Below are 24,627 nucleotides of genomic sequence, written 5' to 3'. Positions count from 1 at the left end.
CCTTTTCCCGTTTCACTGCTATCAGTGATCTTGTCTAGAGTAGCACAATTGCTCTCCATTATTTGCCATCGATAAGAAGCCAATGAATCAGGTTTATCAGTAAGTATCAGGAAGGGGTGATGGATCTGAGGAAGGAACTTAGAGACTCACCTTCAATCCCAGTACCTAAATTCAAACATCATCTCTTCAAATATGTTTTGCCGCTCCAAGCCCTTTTGGGCAGGTTTCTTACTTTTAGCTAAGGCTTGGTGGGTGATGTTGCTGCCTTGGTGAGTTTTTGATAGCTGAGGTGTTCGTGTTTCCCTGCATCACGATTCAGGTCATTTTGTTTTCGTTGCTCTCCTGATGTGGTCTAACTGTTTTGTCTGATTTCAGGAATGCTTTTAAATGGTTTATGTTTTAAGAATTAATAGACAAGGCTTATATTATCCATTTGTTCTTATATAACTTACTTCAATTATAGTATCAAAGCAGGCATTTTTTATTGTGATCAATTTTGAAGAAATTAGGTATATCAGTTTTATTTATTCATTATTAATTTCGTTAATAATCAAGTTCATGAATGATGAGTTTAGGAATCAGTGACACCCTCTGAATTAATTGCTTTGTTTATTTGGCAGTAAAGCAAAACTAGGACAGTATTATACATTTGCGATATGTTTCTATATTTAGATAGAGAGAGGTACTATCTGTTGTTATTAATGTTACTGTTATCTTTACCTTTTAAAAACAAATATATATACTAACAAACATGTCTGTGTGTGACTGAGAGAGAGAGTGTGTAAGTGTGTGTTTTTGTGTGTGTCCATACATATCTTTTAGCATTTCCAAATTGGCCCAGGTGATTCTAATCTAACCTTTCTGGTCAGAATTTTAAGTATGTAAAAATTCTGTATGAAAATGGTAATAAAAACGCAGTCATTCAGTTTCATAGTGCAATTACTTATTGTGACAATTCTTGTTCAGGAGGAGTCTGTTTCCACCAGCATTGTTTTGGACAGGGAGATGGCAAGTGTAGACTATACTCTTGAGTCTGTTAGGGAGTGACGCTTTTTCTACTGTAGTGCTGTAATAGCTTTACATTTTGTGATTCTGTGGGCTACGCAGACGTGATGTGTTCAAGATGAATCAGACGATAAAATTGACTTGTTTTCCATCTGATAGCTGGTACTGCTTTCAGCAGTAAAACTGAATTATTTCTACAGATCGAAAAACAATCTATGAGATATGAGGTCATTTTCCTTATATAGCCATAGTTAAATGATTTGTTTCTATGACTGGTTTTTATAGTATAACCTGTTAAGGTTTTAACCCTTATGCTCAAGACAGATTTAAGACTTAAAACAGACAAATTAGAAGAAACAAAACTAGAGATTTTTTAAAAAGTGTAACTTGTTTACAGAGTTTCCTCACCATTTAAATTTTATTCTTTCCTTTTCAACAGGTGTATAATGCTTATTTGCTTTAAAACCCTTGTTCATTCACTCACTTATTCTTTTGTTTATTTTTTTGCTCAAAAACTTTATTGCAGAATAGTTTACATACAATAAACAGCATCTATATAAAGTGCACAATTTGATGGGTTTTGACAGTTCTATACACCTCTGAAGCCATCTACAGAATCAAGATAAAAGAACATTTCTCTTACCCCCTTAAGTATCCCCATGCCTCTTTGCAGCCCACCACCTCTTCCTGCCTGCCACAGGGAACCCGTGACCTGTTTTCTGTCACTGTAAATTAATTTGCTATATCTTGTCGTATGTGCTGTTGTCTGAGTCTTTGTGTGAACACGTGTTTTCATTTCTCTTGGGTAATTACCTAGGAGGGAAATGACTGGGGTAATGTGATGACTCTGTGTTTAACTTTTTAAGAAACTGCCATCGAGTCTTCTTTAATTTCTCTCAGTCGTGTTCTCTAGTCTTTAGTGCATAGGCCTTGCACATTTTTTGGTTAAATTTATTTTTGCACAATTTTAAATCAAATCGCATGCTGTTAATATTTAAAAGTGCAATTGATTTTTGTTTATTAACCTTTTATCCTTTGAATTTCCTAAATTCATTTAATTGTTCTAGTGTGGGCGTGTGTGTGTGTATGTGTGTATTTTACATCCTGAGGATTTTCTATGTAAACGAGAATGGAAGTAGTTTTACTTGTATTTATCCGGTATTTATGCCTTCACTTCTTTGTTCCTCTTCACTTTTAGTAAGTCTTCTTCCTAAAATCTGTTCTTAGATCTGGCATTCATCTACCCACTCTGGCTGTCCTGTGGTTACAGATTGCATGAGAGTATCATTTCCAGGTTTTATATTTTGAATATATTTGTCTCTGAATGTTAATTGTGTCTTTTATGCTTAGCACATAGTTTTGATCTTTTAATACAATCTGATAATTCTTTTTAACTGTAGTGTTTATTAACATTTAATGTAATGTAGTTGGTTGGATTTATACTATTTTGCTCTTTATTATTCTGCGTCTCCTGTGTTTTCTTTGTCTGTTCCTCCTTTACTGCCTTATTCTGTGTTGACATGAATTCTGTCATCTTCTATTTATCTGGGAATGTCTTTACTGCCCCTTCATTATTAAAGTATAGTTTTGCTGGATATGTGATTCTTTATTGATGGTTTTTCTTTCAGCACTTTGACTGTATTATTATTCTGGCTTTCGGCCTCTGTTATTTCTTCTAAGTCAGCTCTTATTTGTATTTTTTTCTCCTCAGTGTGATGCAAAGTCACCTGTTGAACATGTAGCTGTTCCTTGTATGTGGTGGATTTGATTGCTTTCCAGATTTTCTTATTGTCTTTTTCTTTTTAGTAATTTGACTATGATGTTTGTAGGTGTGACTCTCTTCGTGTTTGTACTTATTCATGTTTGTTAAGCTTCTTGTATCTGTAGATCAATGTATTTCATCAAATTTAGAAAGTTTTCAGCTATTACGTTTTAAAATATTTCTTCTACCCCTTTCCCTCTTTTCTCTGTTATTGGGATTCTTACTGCACATTTGTTGAAATACTTCAAATTGTCCCATAGGTCTCTGAAGCTCTTTTCATTTTCCTTAAAGTTTTCTTTCATTTCCAATCTTCTGAGTCGATAATTAATATCATTCTATCTTTAATTTGACTGATTCTTTCCTCTGCCTTCTCAAATCTGCTGTTTTCCCATGTAATAATTTTTTCATTTCTCTTATAGTGCTTTTCATCTCTAGCATTTGTTTGGTTGTTTTTATCATTCTCATTTCCTTATTCGCATTCCCTATTTGTGGAATCACTGTTATTATATTTTTAAAAAATTTTTGAAAATTTGAAAGAGTTCTTAGAACCTCTTTACAGGAGATACTTGAAGACTTTCTCTGCTACATTGACATCTGGGCCAATTTTCCATTGACGTTTTTCTCTTCCTGAATCTGGACCATAGTTTATATTTTCTTATAAACACAGCTTATGATTTCTTTCTTTGTTGTTGTTGAAAATAAGACATTTTGTATAGTGTGATGTGGAAAGTTTGGATTTTGATGCACTTTTCTAGAATGTCTTTTTTTCCCTTAACTTGCATGGTCTTAAAAGCATAGAATTTTATCTCCCTGTGGTGTACAGACACTGATGTTTATGTTCAGTTTTTAAATGCTTGCTTACTTGTATTTTGCTTTACTCTCTGGGTGTTTCCCCTGTAAATGTAAGAATTAATGGTCACACAATGATTTGGGCAGAATTTGTAGTCAAACACCTTGAGCCCATTATGATCTTTGCCATCTGTCTTTCTGTTTGTGGGTGTACAGGGGGCACATTCAAAGTTTACCTAGTTACCAAGCCTCTGTTCTGGGGCTTTTACTGTCTACCACGTTCCCTCGAAGTTTCTTTGCTTAGTCAACCAGGCATGTGTGGGGAACTTCATCTGGTCCTTTTATTGGCCTTTCATTTATAGGATCTCCTTGCTGAGTTTCTTGCTAGTCTGACAGTTGCCCAGACTGGGCTCATACCTCTGTGGACCAATGTTGTGAGATTTCTTTGGTTGCTTCCCACCAACTTTGGTCCCTTCTGGCTGACAGAGCGATAGAGGTTTGCTGCCTGCTCCAAATAGCTTCCTCCCTCCACCACCTTAGCTCATAGCTCCTCTTTTTGTGCCAGTCATGTGTTGGTAGAGCTAGCATGCTCTCTCACCAAGTCGCGGGGATGGTAGTCTCCCAGGCAAGTGCTCCTTTCTCAGCCTCTTACCTAGGGCTTTGGATAAAGTGCATTTTCCACTCGTTGCCTGAATATGGTTTTCAGAATCATAAAATTGTTGCTTTTGACAGTCCTATGCAGTTTTATACTTGTATCTGCTGAGAAGGTCCACTGACTTCTTTATTTTGCCAAAGCTGGATATTCCTGAGTAAGCCGTTGTTTCTTCAGAAGTGTCTTCTGCTCCGTTTTCTTTCTCTCTCTCTCTTTTCCTCTGGGACTCTAGCTAATTAGTTATACATTAGACCTTTTGTAGTCCTCAGATAGGACCCTGAGAGTCTCTTTTCTTTTTTAAATTTATTTTTTATTTATTTTTCTGAGGAAGAGTGGCCCTGAGCTAATGTCTGTGCCATTCTTTCTCTATTGTGTATGTGGGATGCTGCCACAGCATGGCTTGATGATGGTGTTGTAAGTCCTCATGCGGGGTCTGAACTCATGAACCCTGAGCCGCTGAAGCAGAGTCCGTGAACTTAACCCCTACACCACCAGGCTGGCCCCTCTTTACTTTTTTTTTTAATTCTGTCTTTTTCCTTAGATTCTTTTTGTTAAATGATTGCTGTTGATCTGTCCTCAAACTCACTGATTCTTTACTTTGTCATTTCCATTTTGTTATTAAGCCCCTTTTTTTATTCTAAATATTTTATCTTTTGTTTCTGACATTAACATGTGGCTTTTTAAAGAATAATGTTTATTTCTTTGCTGAAATTTATTATTTTTTTTTCCATTTGTTTCAAACATATTTTCTTTACTTCACTTAATATTGTTGTAACAGCTACTGTATGGTTCTTTTAAAATAATTCCATCATTTTGACCATCATGTTTGCCATACATCTTTTTGCTTGAGATTTGGACACGGTTTTCTGACTCTTCCTAACTCAAGTAATTTTGGTCATTTTGAATTTTATGTTGTGTGGTCTCTGGATTTTGTTGTGTTGCTTTAAATATTGTTGGTGTTTTCATTTTAGCAGGCGGATGACTTGACTACGACCACATCGTTATCTGTCATGTCTGCAGTAGTCAGCCACTCCTATCTCATTCCTGGTGTTTAATTGCAATCTGCTTTCACTCTTGTTCGTACATGGTTTATGTTTTCTGGGTTTATTCATAGATTCAGGTGTTCCTTTAGCTCTCTCCTTTATGGTATTTACTTCTTACTCTTCTGTGGCTATCATTGCATTCGGACACTTTCCCTCTGATCCAGAAGTACAACTGGTTTTTCCCTTGTGATTTAGCTGCCTGTCTTTCGTCAGTGGTCTCCGACCCTGGATATCCTCTGGGTAAAGCCTCCCAAAAGGGGAGGCGTGCTGGATTACCTTTTGACATTTGCTTGCTTTGGGCCTTGACTCCACACTAAAAACTTCCAGCTTTTGTTTAGTCTCCAGAGCCATCACATAGTTATTTTTTTAGTATTTTATCCAGACTTCGTAGCTGTTATTTGTGAAAGGTTTGGTTTGTTAGAAGCTTAGTATTTTGTACCAGAAGTATATGAAGTGAAAGAAAAAAAAACCAAACCTCTTTTTTTTTTTTTCCAAATTGAGGAAGATCAGCCCTGAGCTAACATCTGCTGCCAATCCTCCTCTTTGTGCTGAGGAAGACTGGCCCTGAGCTAACATCTGTGCCCATCTTCCTCCACTTTATATGTGGGACACCTACCACAGCATGGCTTTTGCCAAGCGGTGCCATATTTGCACCCATGATCCAAACTGGCAAACCCTGGGCCGCCAAAGCAGAACGTGCACAGTTAACTGCTGCACCACCGGGCCAGCCCCCAAACCTCTTTAAAAATAGTTCTAAATTTTGTTGTCAAGGCATTATATGCTCGTTGTAGGAAATTGAGAGGAATTAATAAATTCTAATGAATCTGAAAAAAAATTACCCATATCCACTTTAATATTTTGATTTTTTGGGGGGGTATTACACAACTGAATGTGCTATGCATAATATTTTAAAATCTGCTTTTGGTTAAAATCATGTGAGAAGTGTTTTTCTTTGTCATTAGATATTCTTGGTAGATATTTTTATGGCAGTATAATACTTCGTATGCATGCATATGTTGGTTTATATGACCATTTTTTAATGCTTGTTACGTTGGTTGTTCAGTTTTTTACTTTTATATATGACCCTGTGGTGGACATCTTTTTGTATACATCATTGCAACCTTTTCATATTATTTTCTTAGGACAGGCCCCTAGAAGTAGACATACTGGGTTTCAAAGTGAATGATGAGGTTTTAAAGTTGTTCTTAGATACAACTGAATTGCTTTTCAGAAAGTCTGACCCATTTGACACTTGTGAGTGCTGTCCAGCTTACTGCACCTTCTAACCATTAGCATTAGATTTTTGGTATTTTCTCATTTAATGGATGGAAACTCTCATAATCTGCTTTTGGCAGTTTTTGATGAACTATTTTGGCCAAACTTCTTTATCTAATTTTTAAAAATTTACATCTCTCTGTTTTAAAATGATCCATTCATGTTCTATGCCTATTAAATGTATGTTTCAGTCTATTGTTTAAATAACTGCTTTTAAAACTATTTTAATGGTAGATGAGACAGAACCTAATTTTGTACCTGTAATACTATTAACTATGAAAACAGTTTTTTAGTATATCATTTCTTTTTGACGATCTCTTTGAATATCTTCATGTTTGCGTCTCCCCTTCCTTAGATTGACTCCTTCGGCTTTCCGTTTTCCTCTTGGGGAGGGGTGGGACTTCCGGTTTCATCTCCGGAAGACGACGAGCCGGAGGAGTCAGTCAGAGGGGCCAGCAGGAGCGATTCCGTCGGCAAACGGGGAAGTTATTTTCTGGCCGGGCCTGGGGGGAGGTTTGGAGGCGGGGACCGTCCAGCGTCTGCGCGGGGCCTGGGGGCGGTGGCTTGAGGGCTCGGGCCGGGCAGCTGGGCGCCGGGAGTCCCGCCAGGGCCCTAGGCTCTTCCTCCTCCCTCCTCGCCCCGCCTCCGCCCCTCCCCCGCTCGCCGGTCCCTCCCGGCGCCGCCCCGACTCGCCCGACACCCGCCCGCCGCCCGCGCGGCGTCGCAGCCGCCCTGCCCCCGCCGTCACCTGCTCGCTCCGCGAGCCGGGCTCCCGGGGACCCGGCGGGCCTCCGTTTCCCCGCGGGCCCGGGCTGTCGGCTCGGGAGCGGCTCCCCGGGCGTCCCACGCACCCCTGCACGCAGTCGGGGCGCTTCCGACCGCCTGGCTTCTCCGACTGGAACGCGGGCGCCCAGGCGGGGAGCTGCCCGGTGTGGGTTTCTAGTCCGGGCGGTGGTGTCCGTGGCTGCCCGCCCACGCCCTGTTTTCCCCAGCGCACCGATGCGCTGCTGCCACCCGCGCCTCCTTCGGTTGAGGATGCTGGTGCCCGAGAGCACCACGCCTGGAAGGGGACGGTCCTGGCCACTCAGGGTCCAGCTGCTCTCAGCAACTAGCGGGAGACCCCAGGCTGCCGCACGTCGCTGTTGGCAGCAGCGGGATCGTCCCTGGAGATACCCACCTCTTCCTAGTGGGCGAGCACGGCCTGAGTGTGCGTGCCCGCTTTCTGGAGCTTAGTCGGGGGGAGGTGGGTGCCAGGAGCTGCTGACCCCTGCGGTTGCGTTGAGTTTTGAATAGCCTGTTTATTGGGTTGGGGGGTTCTGGACTAGGACATCTTGGCAGGGTTGGCATCTGTGGACACATATGTAGGATTATTTTCTAGGTAATCATAGCCCGAATGGTGATTGTGTCGGGACTTTACAGTCCGTGCCGGTGGAACTAGTTACAGTACGCACCTGGTTTGCGGTGAAGCGTTAGTCCAGATGCAACACTGCCTGGGGAAGGTCACTAACACGTATTGATTAGAACATCGTTAGGAGAGCTCATTTGATGTATACTCTGTAGACTTCATGTAGCACGGCAGCCGTGTAGGGTCGGAATTACTAGTCCCTTTTCACAAACTGAGACTAAAGTTAAACAGTTTGACCAAAGTTAAGGTCAGGATTAGCGTCTCAAGTGTTTGTTACTCATTGTTTTTCAAGTTTGCTACATGTAAGGTTACTGACTCCTGCTGGCACGTCTGAAAAACACTGAGGCAAGGCTCTCTAGTAGCTGGTGTCTTCTTGCGTGACATGTAAGGCAGGTGTGATTATTACTGATAATACACTGGCTCCTGGTGCCTTTTTTAAAAAACCTGTTTATTTTGGAATAATCTCAGATTTGCAGAAAAGCTGTGAGATAGCACAGAGAGTTCCTCTTGTATTCAGCAAAGCAGAGTGGCTCCACTTGAGCAAACTGCTTCATGCCAGTCACCATTCTAGGTGCTGGAGAGAGTAACACGCTGCCCTAGATGATTTCAAGGTCTGGTGGAAGAGACAGATCCATAAACAAGTATAGTGCCTTTTGCTCAGTGCTGAAATGGAGAAAGGGGAGCACAGAGTAATTTATGTCTGACTGCCTGGGAAGGAGTGGCGCGAGCTTGCAGGATACGGCATTTGAGTTAGGTCTCAAGGATTAGTGGGTATTCACTTGATTGGTGGGACATTTCTGCCCACATTCGTGCTACCTAGGTTTGTGTTCGAAGAGAACTCTCTAACCTTTATAAAACGGACTCTTCTTATTTGATTCTCCTCTCTCCCTCTTTCTCACATCTCCTCTGAGAGGTTTTTGTCATAGTTTCCACAGGCTGTGAGAAGAATCGCGGTTTATAAATCCATGACTAGGAGATGAAATTAAGCTGTGTTTCTTAGTAATGGAAGTATCTAGATCTGTACGTTTTAAAATTCTTTCTCTTTCATAGTTGCTGAGTACTTCAGTGGTCTGATCACACACGTTCTTTATGCGAGGTTGGAGCACAGTTCTTCTGAACTATGCCCACAGCAGAGGGGTATTTTGAGTGAGTGTGTTGGTCATTGTGGGCTGCTGTAGGAAAACACCATAACCCCAGGTGGCTGAAACAACAGTCATTTACTTCTCCCAGTTCTGGAGGTTAATTCCAAGATTAAGGTGCTGATTCCTGGTGAGGGCTCTTCCTTGCTTACAGACAGCCACCTTCTTGCTGTGTCTTCACATGGCAGAGATGGAGAGAGAACTCTGGTCTCTCTTCGTCTTCTTCTAAAGACGCTGATCCCGTCTTGGAGACCCTACCGTTCTGACCTCATCTAAACCTAAGTACCTCTCAGAGACCTCATTTCCAAATACCATCACATTGGTGATTAGGGCTTCGGCATCAAAATTGTGTGTGTGTGTGGGGGGGGGGGGTGCACAATTCAGTCTGTAGTAGGTGGGTTTCTTGGAATTTTTGTTATTATGAGGAATTGCTCCAAAATAGACTTGATAGAGAACTAAATAGGAAACTGTAAAATTAGCATTTATATGGCTTTTGCTACAGCAAAGTAGTAAACAGAATTTTATTTAAAATCAGAAGAAATTATTGTAGCTATGTTAAGTCTGATTCAGAGGCTGGTGGATGCCAAGAAGAAATTTTAATTGTTTCATTTGGATGAAAGAGAGAAATACGTGGTGAAATACTGCAGTGGTGTTTTCACTTTTAGGCCTTATACAAATGAATGCTTTCATGGTTATCAAATGAGGGTGTAAGGACTGTGGTAGTGAGCTATTGCAGTTCCCTCACTGATCAGGAGGCTGAGCCCCACAGAAGCTGAGCGGCTAATGCATTGTAGAGGTGTTAGTGGCAGAGCAAGGATTGGAATCAGGCCTCCAGATTCACGGGGCCAGTCTTTCTGCTGTTCCATCAGTGGTTCTCAAACTGATGGTGCATCAGAGTCAGCTGGGGGGGCTTGTGAAAACGCAGATGCTGGGCTGGGTCTCTGAATCAGCAGGTCTGGACTGGGACTGAGAATTTGCATTTCTGACAAGTTCCTGGGTGATGTTAAAGCTGCTGACTCTGAGGGCACACTTTGAGAACCCCGGCCTTCTGTGATGTTGCCTTTGACCTCTTCTAAGAGGATAGTAAGTAAACGTCTGTGGGTTTATACCAGCTTGACCCTTCCTTGACGTTCAGAGAATCAAGTTCTTTAATTTTGTGTTGTGTACTGTAATGCACCAACAACATAATGATTAGATGGGAAAAAAGTACTAGAAATGGAGTATGTTTTAGAGTCATTTTGGCATCTTCAGGGATAATTTTTGGAGATAATTGTAGAGGTCAGAACCGCTTATGCTGAAGGGGATGCACTTGAGCTCCTAGCAGCAATCACACTAAAAAGGGTGCCGGTATTGATTGCTAGATTGTATGGGAGTGAAAAGTTCCTTCCAGTTTTGTTACTCTATGTTTTTCTTTGTCATTTTGTGTACTGAAATGTTCTTAATGTATCAAAATCTTATCAGGCCCCAGCACAGTTCCATGCCCATAGTAGATGTTAAATAAATATAAGTTGAATTGAATTAAAAAAGATTAATAGGGAAAATGAGGTAGATTATTTATCTGGAGAGACTTCAGTGCCCTAGGAAAGTTAGTCGGCTCTCTAGATTATCCCAATCACAGGTTTTTAGTGAATACTTACAGATTATTCTGGTTTACGCCTTATTTGCAATTACTGGGTTTTTTTTAGCACAATTATTGGAGGAGGTAGCATAGTTTTTTTTTTCCTTTTTCTCCCCAAAGCCCCCCAGGACATAGTTGTAGATTCTTCGTTGTAGGTCCTTCTAGTTGTGGCATGTGGGACACCACCTCAGCGTGGTTTGGTGAGCAGTGCCATGTCCACGCCCAGGATTCGAAGCAACGAAACACTGGGCCACCTGCAGTGGAGCGCACGAACTTAACCGCTCAGCCACAGGGCCAGCCCCGAGGAGGTAGCATATTTTTATGTAAGAGTTATTGAGTGATCCCCCATATCTCTTTATCATTCATCTGAAGTTACTTTTGCAAACTTTTTACTTTGAAATAATTTTAGAAGTAGAAAAAAATGGCAAAAATAGCCCGGAGAATTCGTATATACCTTACACCCAGCGTCCCTTTGTTAGCCTCTTATGTAACCATAGTGCGGTTATTGAAACCAGGCAGTTGATAGAGTTAATCTAAAGTCTTCTATTCGGGTTTCACCCGTGATGTCTTTTTTCTGGTCGAGGATCCAGTCCAGTAGCCCACACTGCATTTAGTTATGGTGTCTCCTTGGTGTCTTCCAATTTGTGACAGTTTTTTATCTTTCGTGACCTTGGTACTTTTCCAGAGTACCGGTCAGTTATTTTGCAGAATGTCCCTCAGTTTGGATTTATCTGGTGTTCTTTCATGATTAAATTGAGGGTTAAGCATTTGTGACAAGAATACCACAGTGGTGAGGTTGTTCCCTTCTCAGTGCATCATATTGGCACATGTGTGATGTAGATAGGTCTTATCGCTGGTGAATGTTAACTTTTGATCTCTTGGTTGAGGTGTCTGACATGTTTCTGTGCTCCAAAGAAAAAAATTTTCCCTTTGTAATTAATGACTCTCGTAAGTTTACTGATTGTAGTGCAGATGTTTAAATGAAATGAATATAGAATGTCAGAATCCTTTGAGCCTGACCCTAATTATGAGATCTTTCTTATCTTGGAGGCTTCATTATTATTTGTTAGATCCCAACATAGTAGGGAAGGGTAAAGCTGTAGACTTGTAGAAGAACAGTTATTTGTTCAAGAACTTGTACCTGATCTTGGTCAGTCTTAGTCTTGAATTGTCAACAGCGGAAGCTCTTTGTTCCAATTCTTTTTCTGTGGTTCTGCGATCTGTCTCGCATCTGTCTTCCAGTGGATGACTTTCCATAACTACATTGCGTTTCTTAAGATTCTCCCTAGAGCATTTTTGTAGAAGATTTGTGTGCTTCAGTTCATCACAAGGCAGTTGCTCCAAGTATCCTCTTGTTGACCCACTTCCTAGTCCATACGGCTGAGCGTGTGTGTTCTCTTTGTAGACTATGCTGATGAGGTGCTGCAGATATTACATAGATACACAGACACATATAAATGGTCTGTATTTTCAAAACGTATATCCCTTTAATATGCCAACAGGAGTCAGTTGGAAGATATGTATGTGGCCTGTCTCCCTCCCCCTCATCCCCCTCCAAAGCTTGTAAGCTCCTTAGAAGCAGGGAACAGATCTCTTTTTGTTTACCAGTCACTTGCTTGGTGCTTGGCATACACAAGGCTCTCCATAAATATTTGAGAATAAAAGAATATCATATGTGCATCTTGTTAACTGGTTTTGGAAATTACCAGACTATTAGAAACATCTTTCCACATTAACACAGCTATGTAATCATCATAGTATTCCACTATAGTCATGCCTTGCTTAACAATGGGGATACGTTCTGAGAAATGTGTAAGTGATTTTATCATTGTGCAAACATCATAAAGTGTACTTTCACAAACCTAGATGGTCGAGCTGTTGACACGAATAATCAATAGTCATTCTACAGCGGGGAGTTTTATTCGAGCCAAGCTGAGGACTGCAGCCTGGGAGTGCAGCCTTCGTAAGTGCTGTGAAGAAGAGTGATTTTTCAGCACCATTATATACCATTTCCAAACAGACATACATCAAGTGTGACAGGGGTACATTCTCTCAAGGGTTCAAGGAGATACTTTGTTATAGATGAGTACATACACAGTGGGTCAGCATGACCCCAGTGTCATGGGAAAGGACACTTATCTTCAAAAAGTACTGGTGTCATAAGAAGAGAGGCATTGGTTCTTACCTTCAAAGAGTACATTCTGGGGCCGGCTCTGTGGCTGAGTGGCTAAGTTCGCGCACTCTGCTGCGGCGGCCCAGGGTTCGCATCCTGGGTGCGGACATGGCACCGCTCATCAGGCCACGTTGAGGTGGCTTCCCACATCCCACAACTAGAAGCGCCTGCAACTAACATATACAACTGTGTGCGGGGGGGGGGGGGGGGGGGGGGTTGGGGAGATAAAGCAGAAAAAGAAATATTGAAAAAAAAAGAGTACATTCTTTATTTTGGGACAATATACAACGAACATTTGACAGGCTGTAAGTCAGGCTTCTTTGGTTTAAATAAAATTTAGTCCAAATCGCATTTAAACCAGAACGGCTTCCCCATACACCTCAATATATAAAATTTTCTTCTATCATAGCCTCCTACACATGTAGGCTCTGTGGTACTAATCTCATGGGATGGCCATCATCTACGTGATGTACTGTTGACTGAAACGTCCTTAGGTGGCGCATGACCATATATGGATGTGCTGCAGCAGCTACGTCTGTAACCCATCCTGCGTTGTTGGAGATTAGGCTGTTTCCAATTTTTTCTATTAGAAAGAGTTCCATGGTGAATATTCCTAAATATGTATTTTGTTCAGTTGTTTCCTTAAGATAAGTTCTGTAAAGAGTCATTGATAGCTCAAAGAAGATATGTATTTTAAGGCTTTTGATATATTGCAAATAACCCTCTAGAAAGTTTGTATAGATTTATATTCCAGCCAGTACTGTTGAGAATGCTCATTTTGCCACACTTTCCCCAATGCTCAACTTTCAGTTTTTTAGAATAAGACTAAATTTAGAGTTAAAAAAATTTGTTTTTTGTTTTTACGATTTGCACCTTTGTTTTTCTTCTTCTTCTCCCCAAAGCTCCCCAGTGCATAGCTGTGTATTGTACTTGTAGGCCTTCCTGGTTGTGCTCTGTGGGACGCTGCCTCAGCATGGCCTGATGAGTGGTGCCATGGCCCTGCCTGCAGCCAGGATCCGAACTGGCAAAAGCTGGGGCTGCTGAAGCCGAGTGTGTAAACTTAACCACTTGGCCACAGGGCTGGCCTCTTTTTTTGTGTGTGTGGTATTTTTAAGGATTCTTCCTGGAGTATGGTGGGGTGGGGATCATAGTCTCACTAATTTGCTAATAACCCTCCAAGTTTTCCGTATGAAAATTATCCAGTGTTTGGTTTGCCTTGATGAGAGAGCAGAATAAACCTCAATAAGGTAGGGGTTAACAGGAATCATTATCCTCTCTGAAGTTATAGTTGGTCATATCTGTGGGCCTTAGCCAATAGGAAACTTCTTGAGAGTGGGATACATTTCTAATTCATATCATTCAGAAAAATCAACTACAGGTGAATTAAAGGCTTAAATACAGAAGGCAAAACTATGAAATTTTTGGAAGACAATGTAGGACAGTAATTGTGTGAGTCTAATACAAGGAAGAGCTTCTTAAACAGATCAGAGAAGGTGTAGACCATAAAGGAAAAGATTGACCGCTTTGACAGCATTAATTTGACAGCTTGTGGTTATGAAAAGAAACCATCAAGAAAGTGAACAGACAAGTCACAAGTGAGAATAGATATTTTCAGTACGTATTATTGAGAAAGGATTGTATCTAGAAAGGTAAACAGTGACAAATCAGTAAGAACAATAGAAAAATGGGCCTATGACCCAAGTAGGCATCTCACAGAAGAGGAAACCTGCATGCAGAGATTCTCGACTTCGTTAGCAATTAGGGAAAGGCAGTTTAGGACCAACGTGGTGTATAGTTTCATAACATTGGGTTGGCAACAGTGTAAAAATCTGACAATGTCTGCTGTTTAGGAAGGGCGGAAATAACTGGAATGCTTACACACAACTGGTGGGATTGTAAATTGGTACCATAACTTTGGGATTACCTAGTAAAGTTAAAGATGGATGTACACTTTGACCCAGTGATTCTACTCCTGGGTCTTTATCCTGGAGCAGTGCTTCTAAATTGTGTTTTCAGCATCTCACAGGAACTTCTTATAAATGCAAAATTTGGGGCTCCACCCTAGACCTATTGAATCAGAGGCTTTGGGGATGAGCCAGCTTTCAGTCTTAACAAGCCGTTCAGGTGGTTTAATGCATGCTAAAATTGGCAAACTGGTGCCCCAGAGAAACGCATGTATGTGAGTGCCTGAGGACATGACAAAATGCTCACAGTTGCACTGTTTGTAAAAGGCAAAAACTGGAAGCAGTGTCCATCCGAGGAGAATGGATAAATTGTATTCCTATAGGAGTGCAACTGAATGGATTTTAGCCACCTGCACCACTGAGGATTATTGTCAGGAATATCATATTGAGGAAAAAAAGCTACTTCCAGAAGAATGCACATAGTATTTTTCCTTTTTTAAAGTTTTGAAACATGTGAAGCAAAAGTCCATACTGTTAGGAATACAGATATGGCAAAGTAATAAAGCAGATTAATTACAAACACATTCAAATTAGTGGGTAGCTCTATTAGAAGAGAGAAGGTGATAGGGATCCCGAAACGGAACTGAAAGATAGGAATTTAATTTTTTTCTTTTTTTTTTTTGGTGGGGAAGACTCGTCTTGAGCTAACATCTGTTGCCTGTCTCCCTCTGTTTTGTGTGTGGGATGCCTCCACAGCATGGCTGATGAGTGGAGTAGGTTTGTATCTGGGATGCGAAGCTGTGAACCCAGGCTCCTGAAGCTGAGTGTGCAGAATTTTAACTGCTTGGTCATGGGGCTGGCCCCCTGAATTTAATTTTCTTAAACTGTGATCTGTACTCAGGGTTTTCTTATGTTATGCTTAGTGCCTCGCACATATTCAAATTATTTTTTGTACCTGCCAAATTTTTAAAAAACATACACTTATGTCTTTTCTTTTTGCGAAGTCTGTCTACACAGGGACTATTCAGTTTGTATGAAAAAGATCTGGTGGGGGTGATGGTGGAGAAGATATGTTCTGGCAGCATTATGGTCTGAAAGTACTTTCAGCAGTAGGGATATCAAACAGAAGATTGTTTTTGATGATGATGATGGTTAATACTTGCTGAGCACTTGCCAGGTGCCAAACACTGGTCTAAGGACATTACGTACTGAGTTTATCCTCAGTTAACTGAGGATTGAGCCTCACAGTGAGCATATGGGGGTTGGTACCACGACTCCTCCTGTTTCCTAGGGGAGGAAAGGTGTGTGTGGATACAGAGGTGAAAACGGTAGAGGCTGGCTGACTCCTAACACTCTGTCAGACCTGGTCAGAGGGAGAGGACAGCCAGACAAGACTGTTATGCCTGAGAGCGTTGGAGTTTCGAGACAAAAAGGAAAAGTCAAAATAGGAATGGGAGTGTGGAAGACTGTGGAGAGGGAAGGCTGTATATACCCGCATTTTTGAAGTTGCTTTCTTTATGTTAGTAGGTTTGTTTCTAAACCAGCGTATATGAGTGTCATTCTAGCAGATGCTGAGTCCCTAAAGCAGAAAAGTAATTGGATTTTGTTTTTAGTTTTAAGGATTGCATCTTCCAGTTCATTAGAAATTGGTAAGATCACACCATAGGATTTGGGAAATCTTACTTCTTTGCTTAGGCAGTTTGGTTGCTAAAAAGGGCACTTTTGGGGACTCTCCCTTTGCCTATTGTTTTCTAGCCTTTGATAATTGTTTTTGTATCATAATTATCTCATATTATGAGGACTATTTCTTAGATACACATTGGTTATATTGTAAACTTTATTTTAAGCCACCGTAGTATGACAGTCACTCCTTAAAATGAACAAATACAGAAAAAATTAAAAGATGTTCCAGAAGCCATAAGTCAAATGATATGAAACCAAATAGCACTACTGTTTTTGTTTGGTATTCAATTCAGAGTGCTCAAATTGTCTAAACCACATGAACTGTCAAGCATTTGTAATTGTGTAATGTCATGCTTTCCAGCAGAGTCAGCCCCTTACTAAGCTGACAGCCAGGAGAGTCCTTCCATAGCAGGGATGTCTGCATTTGAGACACATGTAGTGCTTGTTGGAGATCCGAACATAGGCTTCTTAAAACAAATTTTAAGTACTTCAGCTCTTCTAGTTTCAGATGCATTTTGCTGAAGCTGGATAATCTCAGTCTTAATTGCCAGTGCTTTTCAATGTGTTTCATGTTCCTATTTCTCTTTTATTTTCTCTTATATGCTTTTTTCCTCCCTTTAAACAAAAACACGAAAAGTTTTAAATAAAAACAAGTAAGGTAATAGGAAGCCTAATAGGAAAAAGATATTTATTGTTTGATGCATTTGGAATAATAGCAGTGTAATCATCAAATGTAGCCAAAGCCCAGCATGCTTGTCAGTTACTAAGGATAATGGAAACTTTGTGTTTTAAACCTAGAGCAAGCAACAAACCACTTCTTTCAAAGTGTGTAATTCACTTGTGATTTCTGCTGATCGTGGATTCCGGACCAGAATTTGATGCGTATTATTGGATCAATTATTCTAGAATGAGAAATCACAGTTATAGAAGTTCATATAACTATAAAACCATTAGAATTTAAACTAAGGTGGTAATCTGCTTTTACAAATAGCTTAGACAATTTAGATCATTCGAGGAGAGGTAGTAGGAATTATAGTCTTTCAAAAAATGAGACCAAATGGTTTTCATTAAGAATCTTCAGGGTCTGTAATCTGGTTTTCCATATGGGTGGTGTTTAACACCCTAGGATTTCAGGGTGGGAGGTGGAGGCAGTGTTTGCTAAAAGTGACATTCCTCAGAGTCATTTTGCATGAGAGATTGTTTTGGAATCCCTGTGTGACATCCCTATTGAGTGCGTTTGTTTACTCTCCTTCCTCATTCACCTTTCTTCTCCTTTTTTCCCCTCTTCTCCACACTTCAGCTCTCTGTCTAGTAAATATATGTTAGGTTTATATTATTTTTTTTTGAAGTTAGAAGGGACTTTACTCCAGGGGGTCCCAAATCTGGCTCATCAGAATCACTCAGGGAGCTCTCTGAAACTACAGATCCTTGTCCTTACCCCAGACTCTCTTAATCAGGATCTCTCCATGGGTGGGACCAAGGGATTCATGTTTGGCTGATTAGCTAAACTGATAAATGATTGGTATTGTCTGTGGCTCCCTTGTGTTACAGACGTGGAGGTAGTAAGTCCAGGCATGCTCTTCCAGGGACAGTTGCGTTTCTCAGAAAAGGTTGTCGAAGGTCTTGCAAAGCCTTCATTAATGGTAGAGTGACAAGCGATATGATAATTTTTGGGCATTGGTATGTGGCAGAGATGGCTAGCTGTCCATCTAAATCGGTTCTGTCCTTCCATAAGATACAGTTCTACAGCTCCAGGTTTCACTTTTCAGATTCCCTTGCGGCGAAGCAGGTATGAGTGGAAGTGGTAGATGCCCCTGTCCGGGAGGGGGAAATTTCCCCCTTATTCCTCTTGAGTTCTTGTGGCTGGCCTCATAGTAAAATGAACACAAGACAGATTAAAGAGAAAACTCGAATGTAATGCGTACACGTGGGAGATCATAAAATTAACGCTCAGAAGTGACCAAAGCAGGCAGCTTTTATACTTTTTACACACAGAAACACTAAATTTGTGAGGATTTGACAGGACAAAGATACTTAGGTTTGGGTGCTTCATTAGTAAGCAATCTAAGCAGAGTTTGGACTTGTGGTGGTAAATTAGTAAAAAAGTAACAAGGTGTGTTTATACAGGCCTCTCCGCCCTGAATTCCACCCCCTCCCAGCCCCACCCTTTTTGCTTGAGGAAGATTGTTCCTGAGCTATCATCTGTGCCAACCTTCCTCTGTTTTATGTGGGATGACGCTGCAGTGTGGCTTGATGAGCGGTGCTAGGTCCGCCCCGGGATCCGGACCTGCAAACCCTGGGCCGCCGAAGCAGAGCACGCCAACTTAACCCTTATGCCGTTGGGTCAGCCTCGTGAGGAAGCTGTTTTTCACATGGGAGATTCGTTTGCTGCTTTCAGGGGGAAATGGAAAGGGTCAAAGTGCAATTTTTGCATCAGCTGCTTCTCAAATAACTAAGTCAAAATAATCAGCGTGCCATTGTAGCATATTTTGGGGGCAGTCTGCCCTGGGTCCCAACACTGCTTTTGAGTCAAGATTGCAAGACTACTGTTAGTTATGTCTGACCAGATACTGAAAGTCAAAGGTCAGCAGATGGAAGCAGAGCTGGTTGGGACATGGAGAATTGTCTCAGAGCACGTCTCGATGATACTTCATCAAGAGTCTGCTGCTTCCAGGCTTGCTTTCTTCAGTCAGCTGAATGCAGGGAACGAGGAAGCTCCAGGGCAGAGCTGCAAGATGGAAGGAGCCAGGATCCCTGAGTCGGCCTGCAACAGACCGCCTGCTGACCAGGAACACCTGCCGTGGAAGTTTACCAGAGCGAGAGAGAGGCTTCTGTTGTGCTTTGGCCAGTTGTAAGTGCACGTTTTATACCAGTATGGTATTAGGGCATTATCTTCTTGTTAGATGGATTCTAGCCACTGTATCCAAATCTCAAAGGAAAGGCAGGTTCTGAGTATGTAGAAAATTAGTATTCTGCAGTTTTCCTTCTCCACGTGTATAATTCTGTTATCTGTTCCTCAGAATGTAGACGTGTGATGTGACAGAGTTGGGACGTTTTATTAGGCTGCAGTACTTTCTTAGAGGTGTAATCTGAAGGAGGCTACTACTCAGGTGAAAACTGGTGAATGAGGATTTGTGATGCCAACTGTGAAGGTTGCCAGCAGTGGAGGAGAGACTGATCTTCAGAGCACTCTCGTTTAATAATGATCTTAGGGCTAAGAATTATTAGTTTTTATTGATTTCCTAGAATTTACATAATTGAAAAATTAGCAAATGTATAAGGTATGTATGATGTGGCATTTTCCAAACTTAAGTCATTTCCCTACTCCTTCATTGTTTTTGCTGTGTTTTATACCACAGCATTTTATCTCACTCTTGTTTTTTGTTTGTTGTTCTGTTTGTTTGGTAACGTCTGTTGCCAAGCTTCCTTTTTTTGCTTGAGGAAGATTCTCCCTGAGCTAACATCTGTGCCAGTCTTCCTCTATTTTGCATGTGGGATGCTGCCACAGCATGGCCGATGAGTGGTGTAGGTCTGCACCTGGGACCCGAACCCACCAACCTGGGCCACTGAAGTGGAGTGTGCCGAACTTAACCACTACACCACAGGGCCGGCCCCTTTCTCACTTTTTTCTTTTTAAACTTAGCATTGTCATAAGAAGTAATACATGTGGAGTCATAGGTTGGTGTGTTATTTTTTCCTAATATCTATTTGAATAATACATACTTATTTAAAAATCCCAACATGTGGTAGATAACTTTATTTTAAACGCCACTAGTGATATTTCTGTCATACTTGGGAAATACTGTTCACATAATGAATATTATTTTTTAGGATCTTCAGTGCTTAATCCATAAAATCCTAATAGAAATAGATGCAGTCACAGGAAACTAGCGGACGTACTGTGTCTGACAGGGCTTTGGTTACAGCTTTTTCCTATCACAGATTAGTATTCTGTTTGATTAATATCTACATTTGTTTGTGACTGAGGGACAACGAAAACAGTGTATTTAAATAATTTTTGAACAGTGTTAAGCAGGATGTGCTTCTAAAGTTAGTGAGGAATGGGCCTAAGGAAGTGCTAATGACCGTGACATTAAGATACAAAAATCTTGGAAAATACTGATACTTGTGGTAGAGAAAGAATTGGATAATCCCGTGATCCGAGGGTGAAGAAGATAATGAGGCTTGAACGGCCCGGGGAAGCGTTGTTCCCTGCTCAGGTGAGTGTCAGGGCATCGCTGCTGGTGAACAGATGGGAAGGTCTCGAGCCCTTCCTTCCTGACTCTGACCAGCTCATTCCCTAGAGACCATCACAGACAATAAGAGGCTCGTGTGGTTTCTGAGGCAGCGGCTTGGTCAGAATCTAAAATGTTTTGACTACAAATTACTTCTGGGTACCTGCATTAATTTCCTAGGGTCACTGTAACAAGTTGCCACAAACTGGGTGCCTAAAAAAACCATAAATGTCCTCTCCTCCAGCTCTGGAGGCAAGATTCTCAGATCCAGTTGTCGGCAGGGCCGCGTTCCCTGCAGAGACTGCGGGGAGCATCCACTTCACGCCCCTGTGGCTTCTGGTGGCTGAAGCTTCCTCAGCTGGTGGCCACATCCCTCCAATGTGTCTCTGTCCTCACGTCGCCCCCTCTTCTATGTCTGTCTTCTCTTGTGTGTGTCTTATAAGAACAGCTGTCACTGGATTGAGGGCCCACCTGGATCCTACAGGATGATCTCATCTCAAATCTGTAATTTAACTACAACTGCAAAGGCCCTTTTTCCAAATAAGGTAACAGTCACCAATTTCAGGGGTTAGGATGTGGACATATCTTTTGGGGACCACCGTGCAGCCCACTACAGTATTTGAATAATGTCTATGAAGTTTAGGGCTCATTTTATTACATTTCCCATATTTCCCTAATTCTTAGCTGTTTTTCCTCTTATTTCTTTCATTAATAAAAACAAAAACAAAGAATGCATCCCTCTATGTCAGGCATCTGTTGTCACAATAACGAGCATAATAAACCCACTTCAAAACGTAACTTGGGTAGAACAAAAAACCTGTTACTGACCATTTCTGCACAGTCTCGGGGGTAGCTGGCTGCTTGCGCTGGTCTCGGACGGGCTCTGCCGAGCTCTGTTGGGCTCACTCAGGTGTCCGCATTCAGCTGGCTTGTCAGCTGGGTGCTGGCTGGTCTGGAATGTCCTCTAGGGGGAGTGAGGCATCTCTCCTCCACATGGTTCCTGATCCCCCAACAGGCTACACAGACGTGTTCTCATGATCACGACAGAGGGGAAATCAACTCCACAGGCACACACAGCTTCTGAAGGCCTAGGGTCAGAACTGGCACACTGGCACATTTGCCCACTCTGTTGACCAAAGCAGCTCACAAGTCTAGGCCTGTTTCGAAGGGCTGAGTTGGCAGACGCTGCAAGTCACATGGCGAAGGGCACAGAAACCGAGGGATGTGAAATATTGGAGCCTCCGTGCCACCCAGCCACAGCAACTTCCTACACCCAACCAGGAATCTGCCACTTCTAACAGGGTTCATTGAAACTCTTCCAAATGTCATTTCAGTTAAGATAGAGGATTCAAACTTTATTAGCTTTTTAAATACATATTTTGCATCTCATTTGTGAATGGGTTTCTCCTCTAATTCAGCAAAAATATGTTTTAGTTTTCAGAACCTTGCTGTACTCACCTTACAAGGCTTGAACAGCTGTATAATGAGCATCTTATTACATTTAAATGATAAAGAAAAACTCAAGTTGCTCTGTAGTCAACATATTCCACATAATAGCCAAATTCCCAAAGAAAATGTAAACTATTGTAAAATATTGAAATAGTCAACAGCATGAGGAACTGTGGTAGAAGCCTTTACTCCAATGAAAAAAAGGACATGCGCTGCACCTGACGTATTTTGTGACACTGTTGTGTCACAACGGTGCAGGATGAATCAGCACAGTGGAGAGTGGTCATCTTGCTACATCTGTTCTAAATAACTTAATACAGATGTGACTGCAAACCACAAAAATCAGTGCCATTCAGCCAAATTTAGTCATACCCTAAGTCAGCTTTGTCGTTCTCAAGCCTTCTGATACGAGAGAATATGGGATGTAGGGAAAGTTGAGAGTTGGAGACAGGAGTCAGTTGCATTTAAAACTATTTCAACGTTACAAAAAAATCTCTGACCAGGTGAACAAACTGCTGGATTTTATCCCAAGGCCCTTAAGGAGTGCAAGCAAGTGTAGGAACCCTGATGGCTGAGCTTCATTAGCTTGATGGAAAATGCTTAAGATCATAGCTTTTATGGATTAATCTAGGATCAGAGTGGCAGCCGCTAAAGGGAATAGTTCCAAATTTGCTTGAAGCAGAGGACCGTCTCTGGACCTCACTGTCACATAGCTGCAACTGGCTGAAGGATCAATAATACAGATGATGATCCCTGGGAGTAAAGACCACACCCTCCCCCAGGCTTTCATATGATTCCTGAAACAGGGTTTTATCTTCTCTCTCTCTTACTTTCGTGATATTTTAACAATTTTAATAACTGTCATTCATTTAAGAATGTCTAAAGTTAGTTATGATTAGTCTCCTCCCAAGATATACAAGATGACGCATATAATTTATAGGTATTCACTTTGGTTCTTTTCCAAATCTGCCTGGTCCTTACTGAAAGAGTTTTTCTTTTTCTTATTTTCAATTCCTTCTTTTATCTGTTTAATCACTTACACATATTTTATAGTTTATTGATTTGTTTAGTGCTAGCTGTTGCTGCAAAAACGCAATCAGTCTCTGTGCCATGTATTCCTTGCAAACAGAAATCAGATCAACAGGTATTTGGGGCTGAGTGGTCTTCCTTGTGCCTATTTGAGTATACATCTTGGATCCTCCTCCTCCAAACCCATACTGTTCTCTCCATTCTGCAAGGTTGAGAATGGAGGATTGTATTTTGGAAGTTTCTATCAAGTAGGCCTGAAAGTGACACATTCCATAGGCCAGAACTTGGTCATATGGCCATAGCCAACCATAAGGGAAACTTGGAGATGTAATGACTCCATCTCTGAATCCGAGAGGAAGATGAAATACATTGAGAGAACAGCTAGCCAGTCTACACCACATAGTCTCCGTCCAATAATTCTATTCTGCTTTTCTTGACAGATTAGTGATGCGATTTGTTTCTGTCTGCTGCTGACATCATGATAGCTTGCTTCCTCTTGTATTTTGTTATTTTAGATTCAAAGTTTCCATTTGGTGCGACTTTATCTCAGAAATCCTGTGTCGTCTGAGTTCCCAGACCTCATAAGTAAAGCAATACAAATATGAGCACAAAAATCCATGTGAATGGAAGCATGTGGTCATAAAATGTTAGGGGGAAAATTTTTTTTCTACCCTTCCCACAGCCAGAACTGAAGCAGACAATATTTCTTTTCATTTCCTATTGAAGGTGGGCATTTTCTTTTGGTCCACATTTACACGGAGAGCAGAGATCCTTTGCAAGTCCCGGCTTCATGCTCAAATCTGTTGCTCAAATTCCCACATCCTATGTGACCATTAGCACTCAAGCCCTTTGATCACCACTATCAACAATTGCCACAAGCACGGCTGAAGCATCGGTGCTCCCTTTCAGCCCTAGTGTAGAACTTACACGTTGTCTTGTGGACGACTATCAGCCAAGCCTTCGGTCACCACTATACAGACGTGCCTCCTGGCACAGCAGCTGTGTCAGCTCTCACTTTCCACTCCAGCTGTCCATTCACTCTTTGTTTTTGGAGCCGAGGTGTTACACTTTCAATCATGAGCATTTCAGTATACCTTTACAATGGTGTTTGCAATATTCTAAGTGCTTTTGTCATGAGAGAATTTTCAAAGTCCCTTCTCTTCTATATTCCTGAAACAGAGTTTTATCTTCTCTCTCTGACTTTTGTGATATTTTAACAATTTTAATAACCGTAATTCATTTAAGAATGTCTAAAGTGAGTTATGATTAGTCTCCTCCCAAGATATACAAGATGCTTATTATCTGTTACTTCCAGTTACTCCACTGCCTCCTGTCTTACACACTTTTCTTTTCCATAATTTTTTATATCTCCAGAACTTGGGTAAACCTTAATTGGACTTACCCATGTATCTAACAGATTCTTCGATCCCCATTGGATCTAGTATCCTATTCCTTCCTAGTGTGGA

General features: G+C 41.3%; 1 protein-coding gene across 5 annotated transcripts in view; it reads left to right on the top strand.

Annotated features, from left to right (window-relative positions):
• Positions 1 to 24,627, top strand: part of LOC138922078 (cuticle collagen 34-like) — a 222,831-nt gene that overhangs the window by 8,918 nt on the left and 189,286 nt on the right. The window contains exon 4 of one of the 5 annotated variants that reach the window (XM_070258906.1): positions 6,882 to 11,007. The exons of the other annotated variants lie outside the window; for them this stretch is intronic. Within the exon in view, the coding sequence (XP_070115007.1) occupies positions 6,882 to 7,638 (757 nt within the window). The 3' untranslated portion in view covers positions 7,639 to 11,007. Of the gene's footprint in view, positions 1 to 6,881; positions 11,008 to 24,627 lie in introns of those variants that run through there. 5 annotated transcript variants of the gene reach the window in all.

The sequence above is a fragment of the Equus caballus genome, unplaced genomic scaffold (assembly GCF_041296265.1).
Source record: "Equus caballus isolate H_3958 breed thoroughbred unplaced genomic scaffold, TB-T2T haplotype2-0000448, whole genome shotgun sequence".
Taxonomy (NCBI): Eukaryota; Metazoa; Chordata; class Mammalia; order Perissodactyla; family Equidae; genus Equus; species Equus caballus.
Note: the sequence above shows the minus strand (reverse complement) of the source record. Positions and strands in the feature narration are given on the sequence as shown.